Source organism: Entelurus aequoreus, linkage group LG09 (genome assembly GCF_033978785.1).
Source record: "Entelurus aequoreus isolate RoL-2023_Sb linkage group LG09, RoL_Eaeq_v1.1, whole genome shotgun sequence".
Lineage (NCBI taxonomy): Eukaryota > Metazoa > Chordata > Actinopteri > Syngnathiformes > Syngnathidae > Entelurus > Entelurus aequoreus.
The window spans coordinates 28,562,018-28,583,956 of NC_084739.1; the positions used below are offsets into that span (position 1 = coordinate 28,562,018).

Genomic DNA, 21,939 nt, shown 5'->3' on the forward strand with positions numbered 1-21,939 from the left:
CACGGGGCTGGGAAAGGCACCTAATTGCAGAGGCATGTGTGCCTTACCTTGGATGAAAGGGAGACATTTGTGCAGTCCAATGCTGGCGAACCACACGCAGATCTCATTTGTGTTTAGCTCCCTGAGTGATTTGGCCTCCTGCCTGTCCACATCCTGGAGGAGGGGAAAGAGAGCGTGCATACCTGTTACTTGTGACTAATGTGTTTTGAGGGAAAACCTTTTTTTCAACCTGTGAATAATGTGGAACACAATTAGAAATGCATAATGATGTCATTGCACCCCAAGGCCTGTTGGATAAAACATATTGGGATTGAGAAAGCCATTATCTACATTTACACCAGTGTGGGTGGCACTGAGAGCAAGGTGGGTGAAGTGTCTTGCCCAAGGACACAACGACAGTGACGAGGACGGCGGAAGCTGGATTCGAACCAGGAAAGCATCCGTTGGCCACTCTACCATGTGAGCCATGCCCCCCCCCCCAATCAATAATTCTGAAAAGCATACATGTACGATGATTTGACCCCTTCGATACATGCTGTGAGCAAACACAAACAGGAGACATATTTCAGGGATCTGATGTTGTGCATTGTCTCACCTGCCTCTTCACAGCCAGGTGGGGACGCTCTTCTGCCAGTGTTTTTTTTTTTTTATCAGTTATAGTTTATATATTTTTTACTTTTTTTATTTCAACAGTGCTGTTAGTTTATTTAAAGGTAAAACTGCACTATAAACAACAGTAGCCTATACTGTAAACTAAGGGTGTCCAAACTTTTTCCACTGAGGGACGAATACTGAAAAATCAAAGTATGCAGGGGGGCATTTTGCATTTTTAAAACCAATAAAATATATAGATTTATTTTAAATCTTTAAGGCTCCCCCCAAGTTTGGTGCCGCGGACTCAGGAGTGCCTCAGTCACTAAAAATACATAAGTCATATATTATTATTATTATTTTATTAAATCTCTAGGTCAACTTCAGGTCTATTTGTTTATGTTTTATGCACTTTTTGTCAAAGCCACAACACCGGAAATAGTCTCTAGATTTGTCGCTATTAGCTGTTTACTAAAAAAGTTGCAAAGAGGATTTGGAAAGTCGCCAGATTAAGCGACAATGTCGCCTAATTGGCAACACTGGCCACTAAATGTGATCAATTTAATCAGATCACACTGTTCAGTATCAGGGTCACTAATTGGCTCATAAAGGTGACTAAAGGGTGTTATTTCATGTCGAAATGGCTCTCATAATGGACTTTATGTCATGTCTGTGTTGATCATGTTTTTGTTTGGCCATGTGCTGTTTGTTTTTTGGACGCTTTTTAGTCCCTGGTTGTTTACTCCCTTGTTTTGTTTCCATGGTTACCCATTAGTTTCACCTGTTCCACGTTTGGACTCACACACCTGTCACCAATCATGTCACTGTTATTTAAGCCTGTCTTTTTCTGTTGGTCGGCCTGGCGACATTATCTGCTGTTACCCTTGTCACTCATGCGTTGATTCCATGCCATTGTTCCATGATCGTTTCCATGCTTGTTCCAAGTAAGTTTTTGTTCATTCATGTCACGTTTAGCAGTTCTTTTGTTTCATGTCCTTAGTCTACGTTAAGTGTAAGTTTTTGTTTCATAGTCAAGTTGTACCTCCGCCTTGTGCGCGCCTTTAGTTTGTTCTTTTTGTTATAGTAAAAATAAATATGTCCTTACCTTCACGCCATGTCCGCTCCAACTTTTATTGCATCTCGGGAAAACAAACCCGCCATAGTCCACGTATTGACACTTTAGAAGATATTAAACAGGGTTTTATGCTCTAGCTATGAAAATATTCAATGTATAAATAATGATTCCTACTCTGCGGAAATTCATCAATCACAGTTATGCCCGGAATCAATTAACAGTACTAAAAACGATAGACGAAAGTACTGTGTTCTTGATATTTGCATTATTACCTGAGCACCCCTCAGATCCCAGGTTTGATCTTATGCTCATATTTAGGGCCCGAGCAGCACACGCTGCAAAGGCCCTTTTGTAACTGCTCCGTTTAAATTTCAATACGTTTTGATGCATTTTTGAGGCCCATAACATGCATGAAAACTCACCAAAATGTCCAAGTTCATTAGGTTTGGCGAACATTTCTATAGTATGGTGTTCACGAACACAACATATCAAAATTAACTCTCTAGCGCCCCCTTGAAAATTTAAAAAAAATTAGCCCCTGCCACCAAATTCACGTATTGTCACTAAAATCCCTGGAGACGTCAATCATGACAGTACACAAGTCAAAGTTTCAAGAACCCATTTTTAAAAACCAACATGAAGTCGGTCATCCCCATTGTGGGATAAATAAAAGTCTATTCTATCCCATCTTGGTTTCTGTCTCCTATGTTTAGTCCAAAAACAGTGGTTGTGCTTTTACAAACTCCTCCTAGGGACTTTGAAAAATGAGTCGCGGTTATAAGGACAGATACCAGAAAGATAGGCGATGCTAAATTGAGAAGGAACGTTGCTTACGCCATAGGATGTGTCCCCAACTTTGATCTGATGGTTTGCCGCAAAATGTTCAACGTTTATATCTGTGCTCCACAAATTCAGATTTTGATCAAACTTGGTAGAAATGATGATGATGACATACAGAAGTGTCAGATGGATCAATACATGTTGGTACCCATTTGTGGTGGGCAGAGCGTGGCGGTAAAAACTGCTCCTCGCCATCACCTGTCATGACTTCATTTTAAAGGATCAGATCTCCTTCCAAACTGGTATGAGGCTTAAATGTTGGAGTCTGATCATGACTAGACGTTGATATTGACCGACACCAGTATTAGCTCCTTGCGGTGGAAAATTATACCAGTCTTAACTTCCTTCCACATCTTCCTAAAATTTTTGATGGTAGGTGTCAGCATTGGGAAAGACGTGACTGCATGCGTCATGCGTGCCCGCCAACTTGCATGAGCCCTTTAATGCACACTGCTTGCAGCTTTAATTTGAGTCAAATGTTGTGTCTAATAAAAGTAGCGTTTGACTTCAAACTAAATTCTAATCACACTTTTTACAGTGTCGTGTTTGTATAACCACACAGCTTTGTACAATCCTACGCAAATCAGACACACACTAAAACTAAAACCCTGACACTATTTTTAAAGTCATTGCTTTGACAGCTCCAGAGAGCCGGGAAATATAAACAGAGCATAATTGCTGCAGATCTGGGTCGTGTGCTGATACCACCCTGAAGGCTCTGCTTTGAGGGTTTACCTTCTCAGGGAGATCTCCATTCTGGTCGTTGCACCGGGGAGCACACAAAGCTGAAGGAACACATGGTTATAATATTGAATTCGCTGTCATGTGAATTCATTTGTTCAGAATAAAACCACAGAAGACCCACCAACAGTTACACGCCGTTGACGTAGCGACCCTTTCCGCTGTTGCTGCTGGTCTGAGGTCTCGATGAAAGTGTGGAAAGTAGCGCCACTGGTTGGTGTATTCCCCAAACTGCAGGAGCGAGTGATTGGTCTCTGCACATTTTAATTAAATCAATTTAGCAAAATGGACAGTAATGTACAGTCAAAGTCTAAATCAGATAAGTGGGGGAATGTGTAGAGACTTTTCAAATAGATTAGACGTGCTATTGTGGGTCTGTACAAAGAACATGTGACACTATGGGAAAATAGAAGCACTGATTGGACTTCATACCCTCTGATGAGTACACACATCCATTTTGGCAGCTTTAAAATGCAGGCCAATGCCAGTCTTGAGCATGTCAGAGCAGCTCACATCACTGTTGATCAAGTCGTCTGTGCAGAAAAAAACAAGTTCATTGATAAATGCAGCCTGGTTGATGTTTTATCAACCGGTAAGTGCATGGGAAAATGGCCTCATGCCATTGTATTATTCCTGTTATGGCTTTTTATGATACACAGGTCAGCAGGGCTGTTTGGCACGGCTCAATGGTGTTGCTTGGCAACCAGGCAGCAACATTATTTTCCATCGTCTGGTTGGTGACATACTTTTTTGACAGTTAAAATTCTTTCCCACAGAAACGTTATATTCCTTCACGTTCTAAATCTATAATGGTCCACAAGCTAGTTCCATTTTGGTCTGCTATCATAACAAGTAATAGAGTACGACATACAGAGACTGTACACTGGAACAACGAATTCCCCTGAGGTGGTACGATTTGGAATTCGACCGAGTTTATTTCCCTAAAAAAAAACACCTTGAAAGTTGCACATCACTTGATGTTGGACATCACACATCACTAGACCTCAATTCAGTGAGCATCACAGGAACAGGTCTATGTGTCTGATCTAGACCAGGGTCGCACGTGACATTACACACATTGTTCACAACTGTGGATGTTTTTTTTAATGCTTTTTCTTTGGCTTTTCATCAAGACCTTTTCCAAAAAAAGAGGCAGCCCTAACAAGGGGGGTTAAAAGAAGACGACAAATATACACCAGAGATTACATGCAATAACATAACTGTTGCATTTTACAGTGTAATGGTCCGTTTTCATACGCCCCAGTTTTAGCATGATTTGGCTTTAGGCAAATATGTTCATCCAAAATATGTCCCGGTTTTTGTACGCTATCTCGATTTTAATACCATGTAACACACACTGGAACTCAGTCTGTGTGCTTTTTAAACTGAGTAAGGCTCCAAAATAACCCACCATGGGTCCAAAGAAAGTAACATAACGAAATAGTCTTCCCCTCGTCCCTAGCTGCTCATCCCCAAAAGGTTTTACTTTTCGTATGATTTAGTTTTCAAGAAATCCACTGGAACGCAATAATAATGAAAACCAAGGTACCGATGTAGTTAACTTCTTAAAAAACTTGTGTGCCAGTTCATGATGTCAAAAAGTGAAATGCGCATTAGTTATTCAGCTTTAAACCTTATATTTTTTTATTATCTTATTTTTACATTTTATGCCTGTTTAGAATATTATTTAACAATGCTTTTACTGTTTATAAATGTTTAATGGCGGCAACCTTTTCCGTAATTTCATTTAGAAAATGTAGTTTCAAATTATTTAGAGTTCTATTAGCATCTTGGAAAGGATTTCGTTAGACCTCAAAGATTCCATAGTATATGCACTGTGGTCATAAAGGAATGGGTCTCGTTTACATTTTAATCAACACTCGTATTAAATTGTTACTTTTAAGTGAAGTGAAGTGAATTACATTTATATAGCGCTTTTTCTCAAGTGACTCAAAGTGCTTTACATAGTGAAACCCAATATCTAAGTTACATTCAAACCAGTGTGGGTGGCACTGGGAGCAGGTGGGTAAAGTGTCTTGCCCAAGGACACAACGGCAGTGACTAGGATGGCGGAAGCGGGGATCGAACCTGCAACCCTCAAGTTGCTGGCACGGCCGCTCTACCAACCGAGCTATACCGCCCTTTTATACTTTTAAAACAGTGCCAGTGCTTAAACGATGGCCGAACCGGTGCTTGTGAAATGTACACCATCCAATTTTTTGGTTAAAAACAATGGCATATTATTTTAGTGTTTGAATATCTTTATCTTCTTCCGTTGAAGGTTTATGGCCACAACCTTTTACTATCCAGGTGAGAGGCATGATTTATAATCTAGCATTAACTTTTACCAACTCAGAGGCGACACATTAGCTCACCGGCTCAGTATGTCAATATAGCTGCACAGGCTACTTAGCTCTTTTTGATATTGCTAATAATTGTGTTTTATTCAGGTCAGCACGGTGGAAGAGGGGTTAGTGCGTCTGCCTCACAATACGAAGGTCCTGAGTAGTTGTGAGTTCAATCCCGGCCTCGGGATCTTTCTGTGTGGAGTTTGCATGTTCTCCCCGTGACTGCGTGGGTTCCCTCCGGGTACTCCGGCTTCCTCCCACCTCCAAAGACATGCACCTGGGGATAGGTTGATTGGCAACACTAAATTGGCCATAGTGTGTGAATGTGAGTGTGAATGTTGTCTGTCTATCTGTGTTGGCCCTGCGATGAGGTGGCGACTTGTCCAGGGTGTACCCCGCCTTCCGCCCGATTGTAGCTGAGATAGGCAGGCTCCAGCGCCCCCCGCGACCCCGAAGGGAATAAGCGGTAGAAAATGGATGGATGGATGGATTCAGGTCAGGAGATGTAAATGAAGTATTCTTGGCAATTTTGGGATGTTTTTTTAGAGGGCATTATGGACCCAATAGAGTTGCATTGTTAGCCACCTAGTACTTTCCGTATTTAACGATTTAGAATGCATAAAAAAGAAATACCTATCTGTTCTTGTCTGGGGTGGTAGAGCAACCGTCCAAGCAACTTGAGGGTTCCTGGTTCGATCCCCAGCTTCCGCCATTCTAGTCACATCCGTTGTGTCTTTGAGCAAGACTCTTTACCCTTGCTCCTGATGGGTCGTGGTTATGGCCTTGCTTGGCAGTTCCCGCTATCAGTGTGTGAATGTGTGTGTGAATGAGTAAATGTGAAAAAAGTGTCAAAGCACTTTGAGTACCTTAAAGGTAGAAAAGCGCTATACAAGTACAATCAATTTACCATTTGTCTTACATAGGGATTGTGAATGATAGGCAAAATTCCAAAAAAAGTGCAGTTCCCCTTTAAAACGTGTCGATTTATTTTAGCTTAGTAGCTCAGAAAGCAATGTGATTATACAAGAGAGAGATTGGGGTAACTATGTCATTTGTAAAGGGGAAATATGTTAATGTCTCTTGTATTCATTTTAGCATTTAAGCTAGCTAGCGACCTACCGCTAACTTGCTTCGCCAGTAAGTTGGCAATGTCACCGGTCCGTGAGTTGAGCAAAGTGGGGTTATCAGTCATGGTTTTACAATACTTTTAATTTAAAATGTAACATTAACCGTCTAGAATTTTGTCGCAGTTCATCATTATGCTGGTTGTCGTTACCTACCTATAGTTAAGGCTATGTCTACACTAAGCCAGATAACACCTTAAACAAATAATTATTTAGCCCAAGCATCGTGTCAACCACACTAAACCATTGTTTAAGGTTCCCCTCCTTGGATACTTTTTTACACGGGTAAGTGTGCCGTGTATTTCTTGAATCTCCGGCTCTTAGCTTTGTATGGACTCATTGATCATTTACAAACTGAGTTCAGAGAGGAAGTGATGCCAGAAAGACCGCGCCCCACACAGGAAGTGACATCAGAAAAAACGCGTTACAGCCAGCTTCATAACAACCCGTTTGGTAACTCGGCGACAACCACTAGAAAAATGGAGGCGAATCATCCAGACATGCCTGTGTTTCTTCTTCTTCTACATGTACAGGCGCTTTTGGAAATCACACATCAATACTTTAAGAGAAGGAAACGGGCAATTGCAGTTATTTCGGATACAACACTTCTCAGACGGCAACATAGAAATGTTGAGTGACGGTTTTGGATAAGGCCTGGAAGAACGGCAGCCTGGTGGTTTGTCACCGAATGTGTTGTGTCAGAGGAACGGCAAGAGAACTTTCAAATGTCCAGGTCACCTGTGATTCTACTTAGTGAAAAACTTTGTCCATTTGTCGAAGGAGAGACAACGACAATGCGGGCTGCCGAGAACGAGGGAAGACTATGAAAAATTGCAAATGCATTTGGACTGGCAAAGCAGACTATCAGTTATTGTCCGTGATGTATGTCGAGCTATTACTCAACGTTTAGTTTTGTACTCCATAACTATTGTGAAGCCATGAAGTGGTTGCGGCCATCAAGTACGACCGCCAATTTCGGCCTACCAGCACAGTGTCCTGTTGTTGTAAAATTTTCTTTATCACATTGTTTACTTTCACCCGTCCATTAAAGATATGATTAATGTATGATGGCTCAGGTGTGATTTACTACAATAGTCTAACAGCTGCTGATGGTGAGGCAATCAAGGTTTACTGTTAAAAGAAATGTGGCAATAATCTACATTAAAACACAGGGTAAGGATACACTTCCAGGTCAGAGGTGACTATGACGCGCGCATTTTTTTCGCACATGCGTACTAGGTCGCATTGCGCCGACGGGGGGAGGGAGTCTTCAAAGGTGGTATTTACCCTGGATAACCTTATCCGGCTTAGTGTAGAAGGGGCCTTAGTCTTCATACAGGTGAATAAATATAATATACATCCCTATATTGCATGGTGGACATGGACCTGGTGTGTGATTTGGCTCTGAAGTTCACCCACACCAAATGCATCCAATCCTGCCTTTATGGACCCTTCTTTGTGTACCATGGCACTGTCATGCTGGAACGGAAAAGAGCCTTCACTAAACTATTCCCACATTTTGTTTTGATGACAAATTAAGAGTTACAAAGTCAACTCTTTTCTTAAACTATTTTTTTGTATCAAATTTCATTGCACAATTTGTAATTAGAAAGCTCCGTTATTTTGGTTGAATATTTGAGAGTCTCTCTTGGAAAATCCCTGGAACAGTAGCTCTATTGAATTGTTTACGTCACAAATAATCCATCGTAATTTTTGGAACACGTGTTTTTCATTTCAGGTTTGTGAAAGGTTAGTTTGAGATAGATAGGAGTGCAGATACAGTCACCATCAGATAAGACAGTTAATGGGTTTATGTGTGTCAGCGAAGGAATCCTGTCTGGGTCCAGGAGAGACAGGAGGAAGAGGAGGAGGGAGACCAGATAGCTGGCACTCTCTTCATCACCTGGCTGGCCTGTGAGTCTGTCTGAAGAGAATCAAAATGTCAAGCTTGCAAGCCAAGCAAAGTCTGCCCTCACAGTCAAGTTAGCAATGCTTGGAGACGTGCAGTCGCATGCTTTCTCTCCTCTTTTGGGTCACCTCAGACCAGACTGTGGGAGAAACTCCCTTTTTTGTCTTGCTCTATGACATCTTTTCACCATGGATGGAAGAAGGATCTCAAGATGGAGAAAGTGCTAATGGAGGGTAGCCATACACCCACAGCCCTACCACAGTGGCCCACAGACTTCACACAGCCTGTATCTTCTCTGGGTCCAATCAAAACAAGAAGACAGAACATTTTGGGCAGGCTCTGCGACAGGGCTGACTGTTTCCTTATAGGGTGAAATTATACTGCACTGCACAGATGGACTTTGCTCCAAGCCTGAGCGGGCTTTGTCAGGACATGTCAAAGCCGGAGCAAAGTTTCAAACGCTTGACTGCTTCGCACAGGCAACAACTTGGCATCCTTGCTTGCCAAAACACACAAGCGCATTTTGCAATAATGTGAGTGAGATGAAGTTTGTCAATCAGTCGTAGAAACACCCTCAAATCTTGAAATGGTAACAAACGTTAGGCCTGGGCCGAAAACACATTTTGCTGGACAATATATTGACCTACAGATTATTGCCGATAAAGGATATTATTGTCAACATTATTTTTAGACCAAATTAACCACTGATGAAATGATGGTCCTATACATAATAATATTTCAAGTATCACCTTTAAAATGCAATAAACTTGTATTTTTCATATATTTTAACTTTGGAAGTGGAATTTAAACTTTTAAATATCCAAGTTAAAACACTGAATAAATCATAAAAAATAAAAATGTACTCTATCATCAAAATGTTGCACTTGAATAAAAATCACTACCAAAAGCAATAATATAGTTACTGTCTATGTTTAGTAGGGGGTGGGGGACCCTCAAATATACACAACCTGTTATGATCCGTTGCCCGGATCATAGTTTGTTTACGTATATTTAGGTTTTGATTCACTTATGATCATTTAAGTTCTGTTTCAGCATCCCTGTTTTGTGTTTCTTGGTTGTCATGGGTGCTGATTGTTTTCACCTGCCTCTGATTAGTGTTCGTGACGCTCACCTGTTCCCGGGTACTAATCAGAGAGCTATTTAGTCCTGCCTTTTCGCCTCCCTCGGTCCGATGCTTTTCTGTTACGAGATGGTCGCATGGTGATGCACGGATTGTTCTCCCAACGATGTAGCAGGAACTCCGGAGACAGCATACAGGTAGGAGAATGATGTATTTGCATAAATCAAACAAAAAGACAGGAACAAACAAAAGAGATGTGTGCCGATAGCACGGGGAGCTAAGGCGAAACGTATTTATTTGTTGCCAAAAACATAGAGACAGGAAATCATCCACGTAACGTGTTGCAGGAAGTTTGTTAAAGAGGTTCATTTAGCCTACTAATGTGTATTTATAAATAGTTGATTTATATAGGCTAGTAAGTCAGGTACAAAACTTTACCTTACTAGCCTATATAAATCAACTATTTATAAAGTGTTGCAGGAAGGCAAACAAAAACACCAGACTGAGTGAGACAAAAAGGCAGGACTAAATAGCTCTCTGATTAGTGCCCGGGAACAGGTGAGCGTCCCGAACACTAATCAGAGGCAGGTGAAAACAATCAGCACTCATGGCGGCGTGGCGAAGTTGGTAGAGTGACTGTGCCAGCAATCGGAGTGTTGCTGGTTACTGGGGTTCAATCCCCACCTTCTACCTTCCTAGTCACGTCCGTTGTGTCCTTGGGCAAGACACTTCACCCTTTGCCTCTGATGGCTGCTGGTTAGCGCCTTGCATGGCAGCTCCCGCCATCAGTGTGTGAATGTGTGTGTGAATGGGTAAATGTGGAAATACTGTCAAAGCGCTTTGAGTACCTTGAAGGTAGAAAAGCGCTATACAAGTATAACCCATTTATCATTTATCATTTATGACAACCAAGAAACACAAAACAGGGGTACTGTAACAGAACTTAAACCACAAGTGAATCAAAACCTAAATAAACGTAAACAAACTATGATCCGTGCAACGGATCATAACACAATCAATTAGTAAAATGGCTAAATGAAGTTATTTTGACCAAAATGATCACGGTTACCATTATTATAACGGTATTGCTGAATGTGCTCAAAAAGTACTTTTACACACACTAAAATCTTTTAACCAAGTTGTATTTTTTTAATAACTAAAATAAATAGACACACAATATACTGATTTGGATCAGCACCAAAATGTACTTAATGTTGTCATCAAATGTGGACGCACTATCACTTGAGACATTGGCAGTGTGTACTCACACTAAACCATTGAAACTGTGCTGGAGCTGCGCACTAATCCCCCTCCTTCACCTCATCCCTGCCGCCCTGCACTCACACTGACTGGTTTTCTTGCCCCAACACTTGCACATTGCTGCATAGTGAAAATGTTCCTAACTTTGTGGATTATTTCCAGTCTTTGAAGTGTTCCGTTTTTTTCTATTGCACAAGGTGGCAATCACCTTTTTTAATGCCTAAACACGTCTTTCTTAAGAGCTCAAATGTACTAGGAAATTAACGAGTGTGCCGCGGGTTTTGACATGGTGGATTATTTTGAGTTTCCTTTCATGTCGACTATGAAATGTGATGGTTATCATGATGAGCTGGTGAGGAACAATCTCAATGGCTACGTTGCGAGCATGGCCAATTAGTCCGTGCACTGGCCCAAATCTTCCAGTTATGCCAGACGAGTAAAGGTCACTGATTATGGGCTCGGATCAGTCGCCAAACGGGTATACTAAGGCGGTCCTGGCAAAGGAGTGTGGATTGTCTGGAATCCACACCTTTATTCATATCAGTACAAAAATATAATGCCTTATGTGGAAATCTCTCAAACGTGTATTGCAAAATCCTTAGTAGGTAAAAAGCTAATACTTTTGCATAAGATCTTTGCAACACATTGATGCACTCTGTCAGTGTTATTGCCCTCGGCTGGTTTGAGAGTAAAGAAAGAGCGCTTTGACCGACGACTGAGGGAAGATAACATGCTGAGTCACAGCAACCCAAAACCTGGGAACCACCGGTCCAGCCAAGCACTGGGACTACACACACACAATAGCTAAAATGGGATTCCAACAAAGGGGAACTTCTGCTACTCCCAAGGGAGGTGTTCGAGGTACTGTAGCCATGTCTTATAATGACTGCAATTTCATCTGAATGGGGAACTGAGCTCAACAGCTGGATGATGTGGACCATCATCTGGTGCCGTTTACCTCGCCTCTATAGTTCCAAATGGAAACAGACCTTTTACATCTAAATACAAATACTTACTTAGTACATGTGTCTGACAAGAAAAAACTCACCCAAGTTGAGCTCAGTGAATGGCAGAAGTTGTATTCCACTGTTGAATTTGCCTGTGACAGAGAAATAACACAGTTTGGTCAGGAAAAAAAAAATGTTATTGCTTCTAATATTATTATTGGTAACGTTCTTTAGAGACGAAATCTTAAGTCAAGTCTCTATTGGTTGTAACCTCAGCTTTCCACCATCTGCTGCAAGACATCTGCTCTGCTTGGAACCCTGCACAGTTGTAACAGAGATCTCCAGTGTCCTACTTTAGGGCTTTTTTTACTCTATAAAGTTGTGTGGTAATTGGTTAATTTTGATTTGTTAAAGGGGCAAAATATTAGAAAGACCTCTAACTATGATGTGGTGAGAACCACCGCTGAAAAGAACCACATTAATAATGTTCAATTAAAGTTGCGATCAAAACAAACCAAAAATAATGTTGTTATACACCTTTTATTGGATTTCATCTGAAAGTGCCTAATAAAGTGTCCTATTGGGTGTTATTTGTAAATCGAAATTAGGGGTGTAACAATTTGTTAGTTCAGTTCAGTTCAGTACAGTTCCAGTTGTTTCATTACAGCACGTCCAAAAAGGAGTAGGAAGAAGCAGAGCTTATTTAATCCTACCCCTTTTCATACCATAGCAATTTTATCTAATTTTCTTGTTCCCTGTAACAGAACAGTGAACAAATAAATAATAAATAAATAATACACCATGGTAAGCAAACACATATTAAATACATAAATAATATTTGTCTCAATGGGAAAAAAAAGAGTTGAAGATGTTCATCATAATTATTGTTCTGTGTACTTTGTGAACACTTGTAGTTTGAACAGTCTCTTAAAGTGAATCATATTGGTGCTTTGTTTGATTTCTGTGGTTAATCCATTCCATAATTTAATTATATGCTAACGGTTTTAAGTGTTGTACGAGCATACACATGTTTTAAATGAGATTTTCCTCTAAGGTTATATTTCTCCTCTTTTGTTGAGAAGAATTGTTGTACATTCTTGGGTAGCAGGTTATAGTGTGCTTTGTATATAATTTTAGCTGTTTGCAAATGCACCAAATCGTTGAATTTCAATATTTGTCATTGAATAAATAAAAGGTTTGTATGTTCTCTACATCCAACATTATGTATTATTCTAATTGATGTTTTTTGTAACACACTTAGTGAATGAAGCGCACATTTGTAGTTGTTTCCCCATATTTCTACACAATAACTCAGATATGGTAACACTATCATGTTTAGCTTTATTCATTATTGACGTGTTTCTTGCTACTTTATGTACAGGTTTTACATGAGATTTCCAATTCATTTTATCATCTATTATTACACCCAAAAATGTGTTTTATTTTACCCTTTCAGTATTTACTCAGTCTATTTGTAATTGTGTTTGACTTTCTCTTCTACTGTTACCAAATAGCACTATTTTAGTTTTACTGAGATTTATAGTTATAAAAACGATTTGATTTGATAATTGTAGTTGCCAATTCGTTTCAGGGACGATATTATTCTTCTAGACCAGGGGTCGGCAACCCGCGGCTCCGGAGCCTCATGCGGCTCTTTGACCCCTCTGTTGCGGCTCAGCTGCATACTTGCCGACCCCCCCAGGAGACTTGTGGATCTCAGTGCCTGTCTAAGAAATCTCCAAGGGCAATTATAATCCTATTTTCACTCTCATTACTAAATAAAGGGCGTGCCCTAAATGCACTGCAGTAATTGTCCTCTATAGGATTTACTAACAGAGTGCCAGCCCGGCCACATGTTGTATGCAGCTTTTACTTGCACACGTAAGAGACAGCAAAGCATACTTACTCATCAGCCACACAACTTACATTGACGGTAGTGTAACACAACACAACCAATACCCATAATCCCATGCAGCCCTAACTCTTCCGGTCTAGATTATACACCCCCGCTACCACCAAACCCCCCCCACACATCAACCCTCCCCCCCTCCGTGCGTCGGTTGAGCGGAAGAGTTAGGGCTGCATGGGATTCTGGGTATTTGTTGTGTTGTGTTTATGTTGTGTTACAGTGCAGATGTTCTCCAGAAATGTGTTTGTCATTCTTTTTTGGTGTGGGTTCAAAGTGTGGTGCATATTTGTAACGTAACAGTGTTAAAGTTGTTTTTGTACGGCTACCGTCAGTGTAAGCTGTGTGGCTGTTGAAGTATTACGCCTTGCTGTCACTTACGTGAGCAAGCTGAAGCTGCATTCTACATGTGGTCGAGCAGGCACACTGTTTTGGCAGACTGTAGAGGGCACCAAAAACAGTGCCATCACGCCCTGATATTCGGGAGTCTCCCGGAAATAATGAGAGGATTGGCAAGTATGACACTATCAAACACCATTCATTCAAAACTCGCGGGCCGCACTAACATCAAATTTCCATATTAAGGTGCGTGCCGGTGCGTGTGTCTGAGACCCCTGGTTAACATAGCACAAAGCAATTTAAGCTTTGTATGCGGTGTGTTTCATTTTAAATTAAAAACATTTTTTTGTGGCTCCCATTATTTTCTTTAATTTGTGAAACTTGCCAAAATGGCTCTTTGAGTGGTAAAGGTTGCCGACCCCTGTTCTAGACAGTACAATTTGAATCAATTCAGTAAATTGAAATTAAAATCAGTAACTTTTAAGCAAACACAATTCAACCAGTGTGACTGTGAAATATATACTACAGTAGATACTGGACACTTTAGGGGAAGCTTCCTAGATTACTGTAATTTCTTGTAAGGAAATTGTGTAGCAATGCATTATAGATACAAACAAGCAAGTAAACAACAATTAATGGCCAATGCATTCACATCTTTCAATAAAGTAAAACAAAACTTTTCCACTAGCATATTCAACATGTAGGACATTTTCAGTAAAAGTACAGTAACCAACATTTTAACAATAGATTTACATGCTCCTTTTTCTGTTGTTTTTCAACATAAAATAATTCCAAATTAATATAAAAAATAAAGTGCAACCAACATATCTTAAGGTTTAATTAGCAGTACATTTACATGAAAAATTACGTGCAACCAAACATTTTCAGATGAAATGAGCAGTGGTTTGACTATGGAGCCAGAACAATGCAAATAATAATTTGGTATTGAAAAAAATTTGACATTGAAGAATAAGTTGTATTGGCGCCGAAACAAGTTTTGGCAAAAAAATAAATACAAACAATGAAAAAATACAATATTTTTGGTGGGTGCTTTCAACTCCAATATTCATATTTTTGTACACTCTTTAAGGTTTTTATAATCGCTTCTTTTTTCACAGGTTTTTTTTTTTTTTCCCAGCTTCGCTTCTGTTTGGTACGGTTTCAAAATAATGGCAGTGTTTTAGCATGAGAGGGCTTACAACAAGTTTACCCTGAAGCAGTTTTACTGGACTGTAAAAACACCGTCAAAGAAAAACGGATGACCGATGGTGCTAAATTAGGTGTAAAGGTTATACGATATCTCTATGTTAACCTAGCCATACTTTGAGGATGTACATTTTGTAGTACAAGTGATATAGGAATTGATTATGTATATTGAAATTATCCATGTTTGTCTCGATATAGCATGATATTAGGCAAAACTTTGTATGGACCAATAATTTTACATTTCCACGCGGAGCGAAAAGAGCGACTTTAACATGAGTAACCAATTTGTGTTAAAATACGAGACTTTGACTATCGTAATGTTGAGCCACCTCCGGCGGTTCTTTCTCTTGTTACCCCGAGAGGGAGCCTCGTATCCAGGCTATGGAGACAACTTCATTCATGGAACTTTTTTCAGCGTTTGGAAGTAAAACCATCTGATTTATATTTTCCTTTCCATTTTTACACCTAAATAAGTGGACTCATGTCTTATTGTATTGCAGTGTATTGCCAAGTATTATTTTGACTTGTATAAATTAATAAACAATGTGCTGAAACTACCGCTGTTGTGATTAATTTCCTGCCTTAATTGCAAATAATACTAAAAAGGGGGATGTCACGTGGGGGTCGCATATTTGTGACAAATAATTTTTCTTCCGTTCTTGCTTCCTTGCTTATGATGATTTGCTGTACCACTTTTCTGACTTGTAAATAATGCTAAATGTTGGATACCCGTTTTGACAATGCTAAAGCGTCAAACCATAAGGTTCATACATTTTGGCGTGAGCTTGCATTTAGTTTTGGAAGGCTTTGACTGCTATCTTTTTTAACATTGTGACATCACTGTGTGGCGGATGTACTTATTTGGGCATTTCGGTATCTGCTCTCGACCAGCTTCCTCCCCTTCTGCTTCAGGCTGTGAGACTGTTATGGCTGCTGTATGTAGCCTCCGGTGTTATTCCTTCTTGTCTCATGCCTTCCTGCCTGCTGCACGACATTTTACAAGGGACTGTTTTGACAAACTGGGCAACTCCAAAATCTGATTAGCCGACAAACTCCCACAGGAAAAGACGGCGCCATTGCGACATTTCTGCTTGATTTGTGGGCATATCGGATAAAGTACTATTTTCATCTAATTGTGAGATGTGCACTGTAACACCGACATGTGATGTGCCATAAAAGCAGCTTTGAAAAAAAATAAAAATACAGCTCTGTATCAAACCAAGGATGGGCAGGTGCACCCAATGTTTATGAAGTATATTTGTGTAGATTAGGGTTGTAAGGTATACCGGTATTTATAAAGTATTGCGGTACTAATTAATTTAAAATGGCACTATACTGCTTTTGAAAAATTACCAGTACTTTTTTTTCATCAACATTTAGTCTGTCCTTTGCCTGTACTTCTCTGCTTTGTTATATGTGTAGTTGTTTGTGGTGCACAGCCCTTTGTTTTTCAACTGTGTTTGTTTTTAAAGGGCTTTAAAAATAAAGTTGGTATGGTATGAATTGGTAAGTCGCGACGCAAATTAGTCAACATATGCACACACACGCATTGTCACACAGCACTTGTAAGTGGAAACAGTGTGGAGATAGAGTGCCCAGCAGGCACAAGACATTGAATTGAATTGAATTGAAGTATTTATTTCAAACCTGCACAGTACAACACACATTTTTTTTTTTTTTTTTACATTTTGGCAGAGACATTTATGCAAGGCTTGAAAAGGGGTTGGATGAAGCAGATACTTATAACATCCCAACCCCTCTCACTCATTCCACATTTAACATAAACAATATAATACAAGAACAATACTATACAAACAAAAACAAGAAAAGCTCCTGTACACTAACAATACAATAGTACCACTGTTACTATGAGACAAGACAAGACGAGACAAAAGCCACACACGCACACACACACACACACACACACACACACACAGGCCCAAACACTCCCCGACCATACACCTCTCTCCCATCGCTCTGTGCTGAGGGCATCACTCTCTTTCCTCCTCGTACTTCTTCAGTACTTCTTTTTTAAACAGTCTTTTAAATTCAATCATGTCAGAACACGTTTTTAACTCGTCCCCTAAGTTGTTCCACAGACTGACTCCACGCACTGAAATGCACATTGATTTTAAAGTTGTTCTAAATTTAGGCAAATATAATTTGTTGTTTCCTCTTAGACTGTAACTATGGTGAGCATCTATATCCTGGAATAGGTTATGTATATTGGATGGTAGAGAGTTTTGGGATGCCCTAAACATAATTTGAGCAGTTTTAAAGTTGATCACATCGTGCAGTTTAAGTTGCTTTAACGCCATGAATAGTGGATTTCAATGATGTCTGTAGTGAACATTGGACATTTTTCTGCAGAGTTACTAAAGGCTGTAGATGGGATTTATAACAATTTCCCCAGACTTCAACACAATAGTTTAAATAAGACATAATAAATGAATGATACAATAACAGCAGAGCATTGGTGTTCAATAAATGACATGATCTCCTCATCATTCCAACACATTTAGCAACTTTTGTCCTCAGGTAACTCATATGTGGCTTCCATGATATATTTTCATCTATTACCACTCCTAAGAATTAAATTAAAAACAACGTTGAGAACTTGTTGGATTAGATCCTGATGTTGAGCAATTTAAAGCTAACATTCGAACAACACGCTTTTTGACAACGTTTACAATATTGGGTTCTGGTTTTGAGTTGACCATTGAATTTTGGTCATTTACCAACCAATATTGAAACAACATGCTTTCTGGCGACGTTTATTCAATGTCAGGTTGAGACGTTGATTTTGGTCATTTCCCAACCAACATCGTGGTTGGGAAATCAATGTTGTCTCAATTTACAGATACAACTATTTTGCAACGTTGTTTAGGAGCCAGTTTTAAAAAGCATGTAACCGGTATGTATAATTAGCGTGCCTGCTGGGTTAAAATGGACACATTTTGGCTTCAAACCTATAAATAAAGGTTTATCTATAAACACTGAAGCGCTGCTCAGCAAGCAGTGCTGTAAAACATAGCTAGCGTGTAGCTAGCTAGCCGCTAAAGTCTCTTCGTAGTGTTTTAGCTCCTGTAAGTACTTGGTATCGGATAAATACCCACATTTGTGGTGTCATCCAAAACTAATGTAAAGTATCAAACAACAGAAGAATAAGTGATTATTACATTTTAACAGAAGTGCAGATGGAACATGTTAAAACAAATAACCAGATATTAACAGGAAATGAACAAGTAAAAATAATAATCCATATTCTACCGCTGGTCCCTCATAATTTTGACAACATAATAGAATAAGAAATGCCAAATTAGAAGCCTTTGTTTGCTAAATTACTCTAAAAGAGAATTTGTCTTGTATGTTCACCATCTTATTTAATGCCAACATTGTTCTTTGATTGCAATAAGGATTATATGTTTAATGTATCATAAGATATGTTGTTAAAATTAAGCCAATAATGCGGGAGGGTCATGGAAGGTTTCAATTAGCTTTCTAAAGCAGGGGTGTCAAACGTGGGGGCCGTATTAGGCCCGCGAACAGGTTTTATCCGGACCAAAATTTTTTGGAATGAAAAGAAACCGCTGTTCTAAATGTGTCCACTAGATGTCGCAATAGCAATTATTTTTATGTTTGTAGATGATGTTACTTATGTAAAAAAAAAAAAAGAACCACATGATGTTAGTGCACCAGCCAAGGAAAATGAGCAAACTACATAAATAACATCCTGTAATTTGATTTTGATATTTTTTTCTCTTGATTGAAAATTAACATCAATGAGTTGACTGAACATTATCACATAATTTATTTAGAAACTATAAATAACGACAAATAAAGATAGAATACTATTAATCGCAGCATGTCAGTGTAAAAAAAACAAAACAACATTATGATTTGTACATTTTCAGAATGTGCTTTAAACAAAGAAAACCAGAAGTTGTCTTTATTTTTAAGTTATCGTGCTGTGATTTTACCAGTCCGGCCCACTTGGGAGGGGATTTTTCTCGATGTGGCACCCCATCTACAATGAGTTTGACACCCCTGATCTAAAGGGAACACCTCCACAAACGAACAGTTTGCAGATACACAGAAAACTGGTTGGAGATGTATGCAAAATGTACACCAAAGTATATCCAACACGTACTATCTTGACCACAAGAGCTGTGTTGAATGTAGATTAAAATCACAATAGCTCCCCTTTAAAAAAAAAAGACGTATGTTGTACATACATAAATACGCGTAGTGTTGTAACGATACCAATATTTTGGTACCGATACCGGTACTAAAATTATTTTGATACTTTTCTAAATAAAGAGGACCACAAAAAATTGCCTTATTGGCTTTATTTTAACAAAAAAATCTTAGGGTACATTAAACATATGTTTCTTATTGTAGTTAATCCCTAAATAAAATAGTGAACATACAAGAAAACTTGTCTTTTAGTAGTAAGTAAACAAACTTCCATCCATCCATCCATCTTCCTCCGCTTATCCGAGGTCGGGTCGCGGGGGCAGCAGCCTAAGCAGGGAAGCCCAGACTTCCCTCTCCCCAGCCACTTCGTCCAGCTCTTCCTGGGGGATCCCGAGGCGTTCCCAGGCCAGCCGGGAGACATAGTATTCCCAACGTGTCCTGGGTCTTCCCCGTGGCCTCTTACCGGTCGGACGTGCCTTAAACACCTCCCTAGGGAGGCGTTCGGGTGGCATCCTGACCAGATGCCCGAACCACCTCATCTGGCTCCTCTCGATGTGGAGGAGCAGTGGCTTTACTTTGAGCTCCTCCCGGATGACAGAGCTTCTCACCCTATCTCTAAGGGAGAGACCCGCCACCCGGCGGAGGAAACTCATTTCGGCCGCTTGTACCCGTGATCTTGTCCTTTCGGTCATAACCCAAAGCTCATGACCATAGGTGAGGATGGGAACGTAGATCGACCGGTAGATTGAGAGCTTTGCCTTGCGGCTCAGCTCCTTCTTCACAACAACAGACCGATACAGCGTCCGCATTAATGAAGACGCCGCACCGATCCGCCTGTCGATCTCACGATCCACTCTTCCCTCACTCGTGAACAAGACTCCAAGGTACTTGAACTCCTCCACTTGGGGCAAGATCTCCTCCCCAACCCGGAGATGGCACTCCACCCTTTTCCGGGCGAGAACCATGGACTCGGACTTAGAGGTGCTGATTCTCATCCCAGTCGCTTCACACTCAGCTGCGAACTGATCCAGTGAGAGCTGAAGATCCTGGCCATATGAAGCCATCAGGACCACATCATCTGCAAAAAGCAGAGACCTAATCCTGCAGCCACCAAACCGGATCCCCTCAACGCCTTGACTGCGCCTAGAAATTCTGTCCATAAAAGTTATGAACAGAATCGGTGACAAAGGGCAGCCTTGGCGGAGTCCAACCCTCACTGGAAACGTGTCCGACTTACTGCCGGCAATGCGGACCAAGATCTGACACTGATCATACAGGGAGCGGACCGCCACAATCAGACAGTCCGATACCCCATACTCTCTGAGCACTCCCCACAGGACTTCCCGAGGGACACGGTCGAATGCCTTCTCCAAGTCCACAAAACACATGTAGACTGGTTGGGCAAACTCCCATGCACCCTCAAGGACCCTGCCGAGAGTATAGAGCTGGTCCACAGTTCCACGACCAGGACGAAAACCACACTGTTCCTCCTGAATCCGAGGTTCGATTATCCGGCGTAGCCTCCTCTCCAGCACACCTGAATAGACCTTACCGGGAAGGCTGAGGAGTGTGATCCCACGATAGTTAGAACACACCCTCCGGTTCCCCTTCTTAAAGAGAGGAACCACCACCCCGGTCTGCCAATCCAGAGGTACCGCCCCCGATGTCCACGCGATGCTGCAGAGTCTTGTCAACCAAGACAGCCCCACAGCATTCAGAGCCTTAAGGAACTCCGGGCGGATCTCATCCACCACCTTGCCACCGAGGAGCTTTTTAACTACCTCAGCAACCTCAGCCCCAGAAATAGGAGAGCCCACCACAGATTCCCCAGGCACTGCTTCCTCATAGGAAGACGTGTTGGTGGGATTGAGGAGGTCTTCGAAGTATTCCCTCCACCGATCCACAACATCCGCAGTCGAGGTCAGCAGAACACCATCCTCACCATACACGGTGTTGATAGTGCACTGCTTCCCCTTCCTGAGGCGGCGGATGGTGGTCCAGAATCGCTTCGAAGCCGTCCGGAAGTCGTTTTCCATGGCTTCCCCGAACTCCTCCCATGTCCGAATTTTTGCCTCCGCGACCGCCGAAGCCGCACACCGCTTGGCCTGTCGGTACCTGTCCGCTGCCTCAGGAGTCCTATGAGCCAAAAGAACCCGATAGGACTCCTTCTTCAGCTTGACGGCATCCCTCACCGCCGGTGTCCACCAACGGGTTCTAGGATTGCCGCCACGACAGGCACCAACTACCTTGCGGCCACAGCTCCAATCAGCCGCCTCGACAATAGAGGTGCGGAACATGGTCCACTCGGACTCAATGTCCAGCACCTCCCTCGTGACATGTTCAAAGTTCTTCCGGAGGTGGGAATTGAAACTCTC

General features: G+C 41.0%; 1 protein-coding gene across 2 annotated transcripts in view; it reads right to left on the bottom strand.

The window, feature by feature from the left end:
• Window positions 1–21,939, bottom strand: part of LOC133656824 (uncharacterized) — an 85,184-nt gene that overhangs the window by 24,529 nt on the left and 38,716 nt on the right. For both annotated transcript variants that reach the window (XM_062057670.1, XM_062057672.1), the window contains exons 2-6: window positions 12,018–12,068; window positions 3,680–3,780; window positions 3,372–3,501; window positions 3,242–3,291; window positions 48–153 (exon numbers count right to left, since the gene is read on the bottom strand). In XM_062057670.1, coding sequence (XP_061913654.1) covers window positions 48–153; window positions 3,242–3,291; window positions 3,372–3,501; window positions 3,680–3,780; window positions 12,018–12,068 — 438 coding nt within the window. The remainder of the gene's footprint in view (window positions 1–47; window positions 154–3,241; window positions 3,292–3,371; window positions 3,502–3,679; window positions 3,781–12,017; window positions 12,069–21,939) is intronic.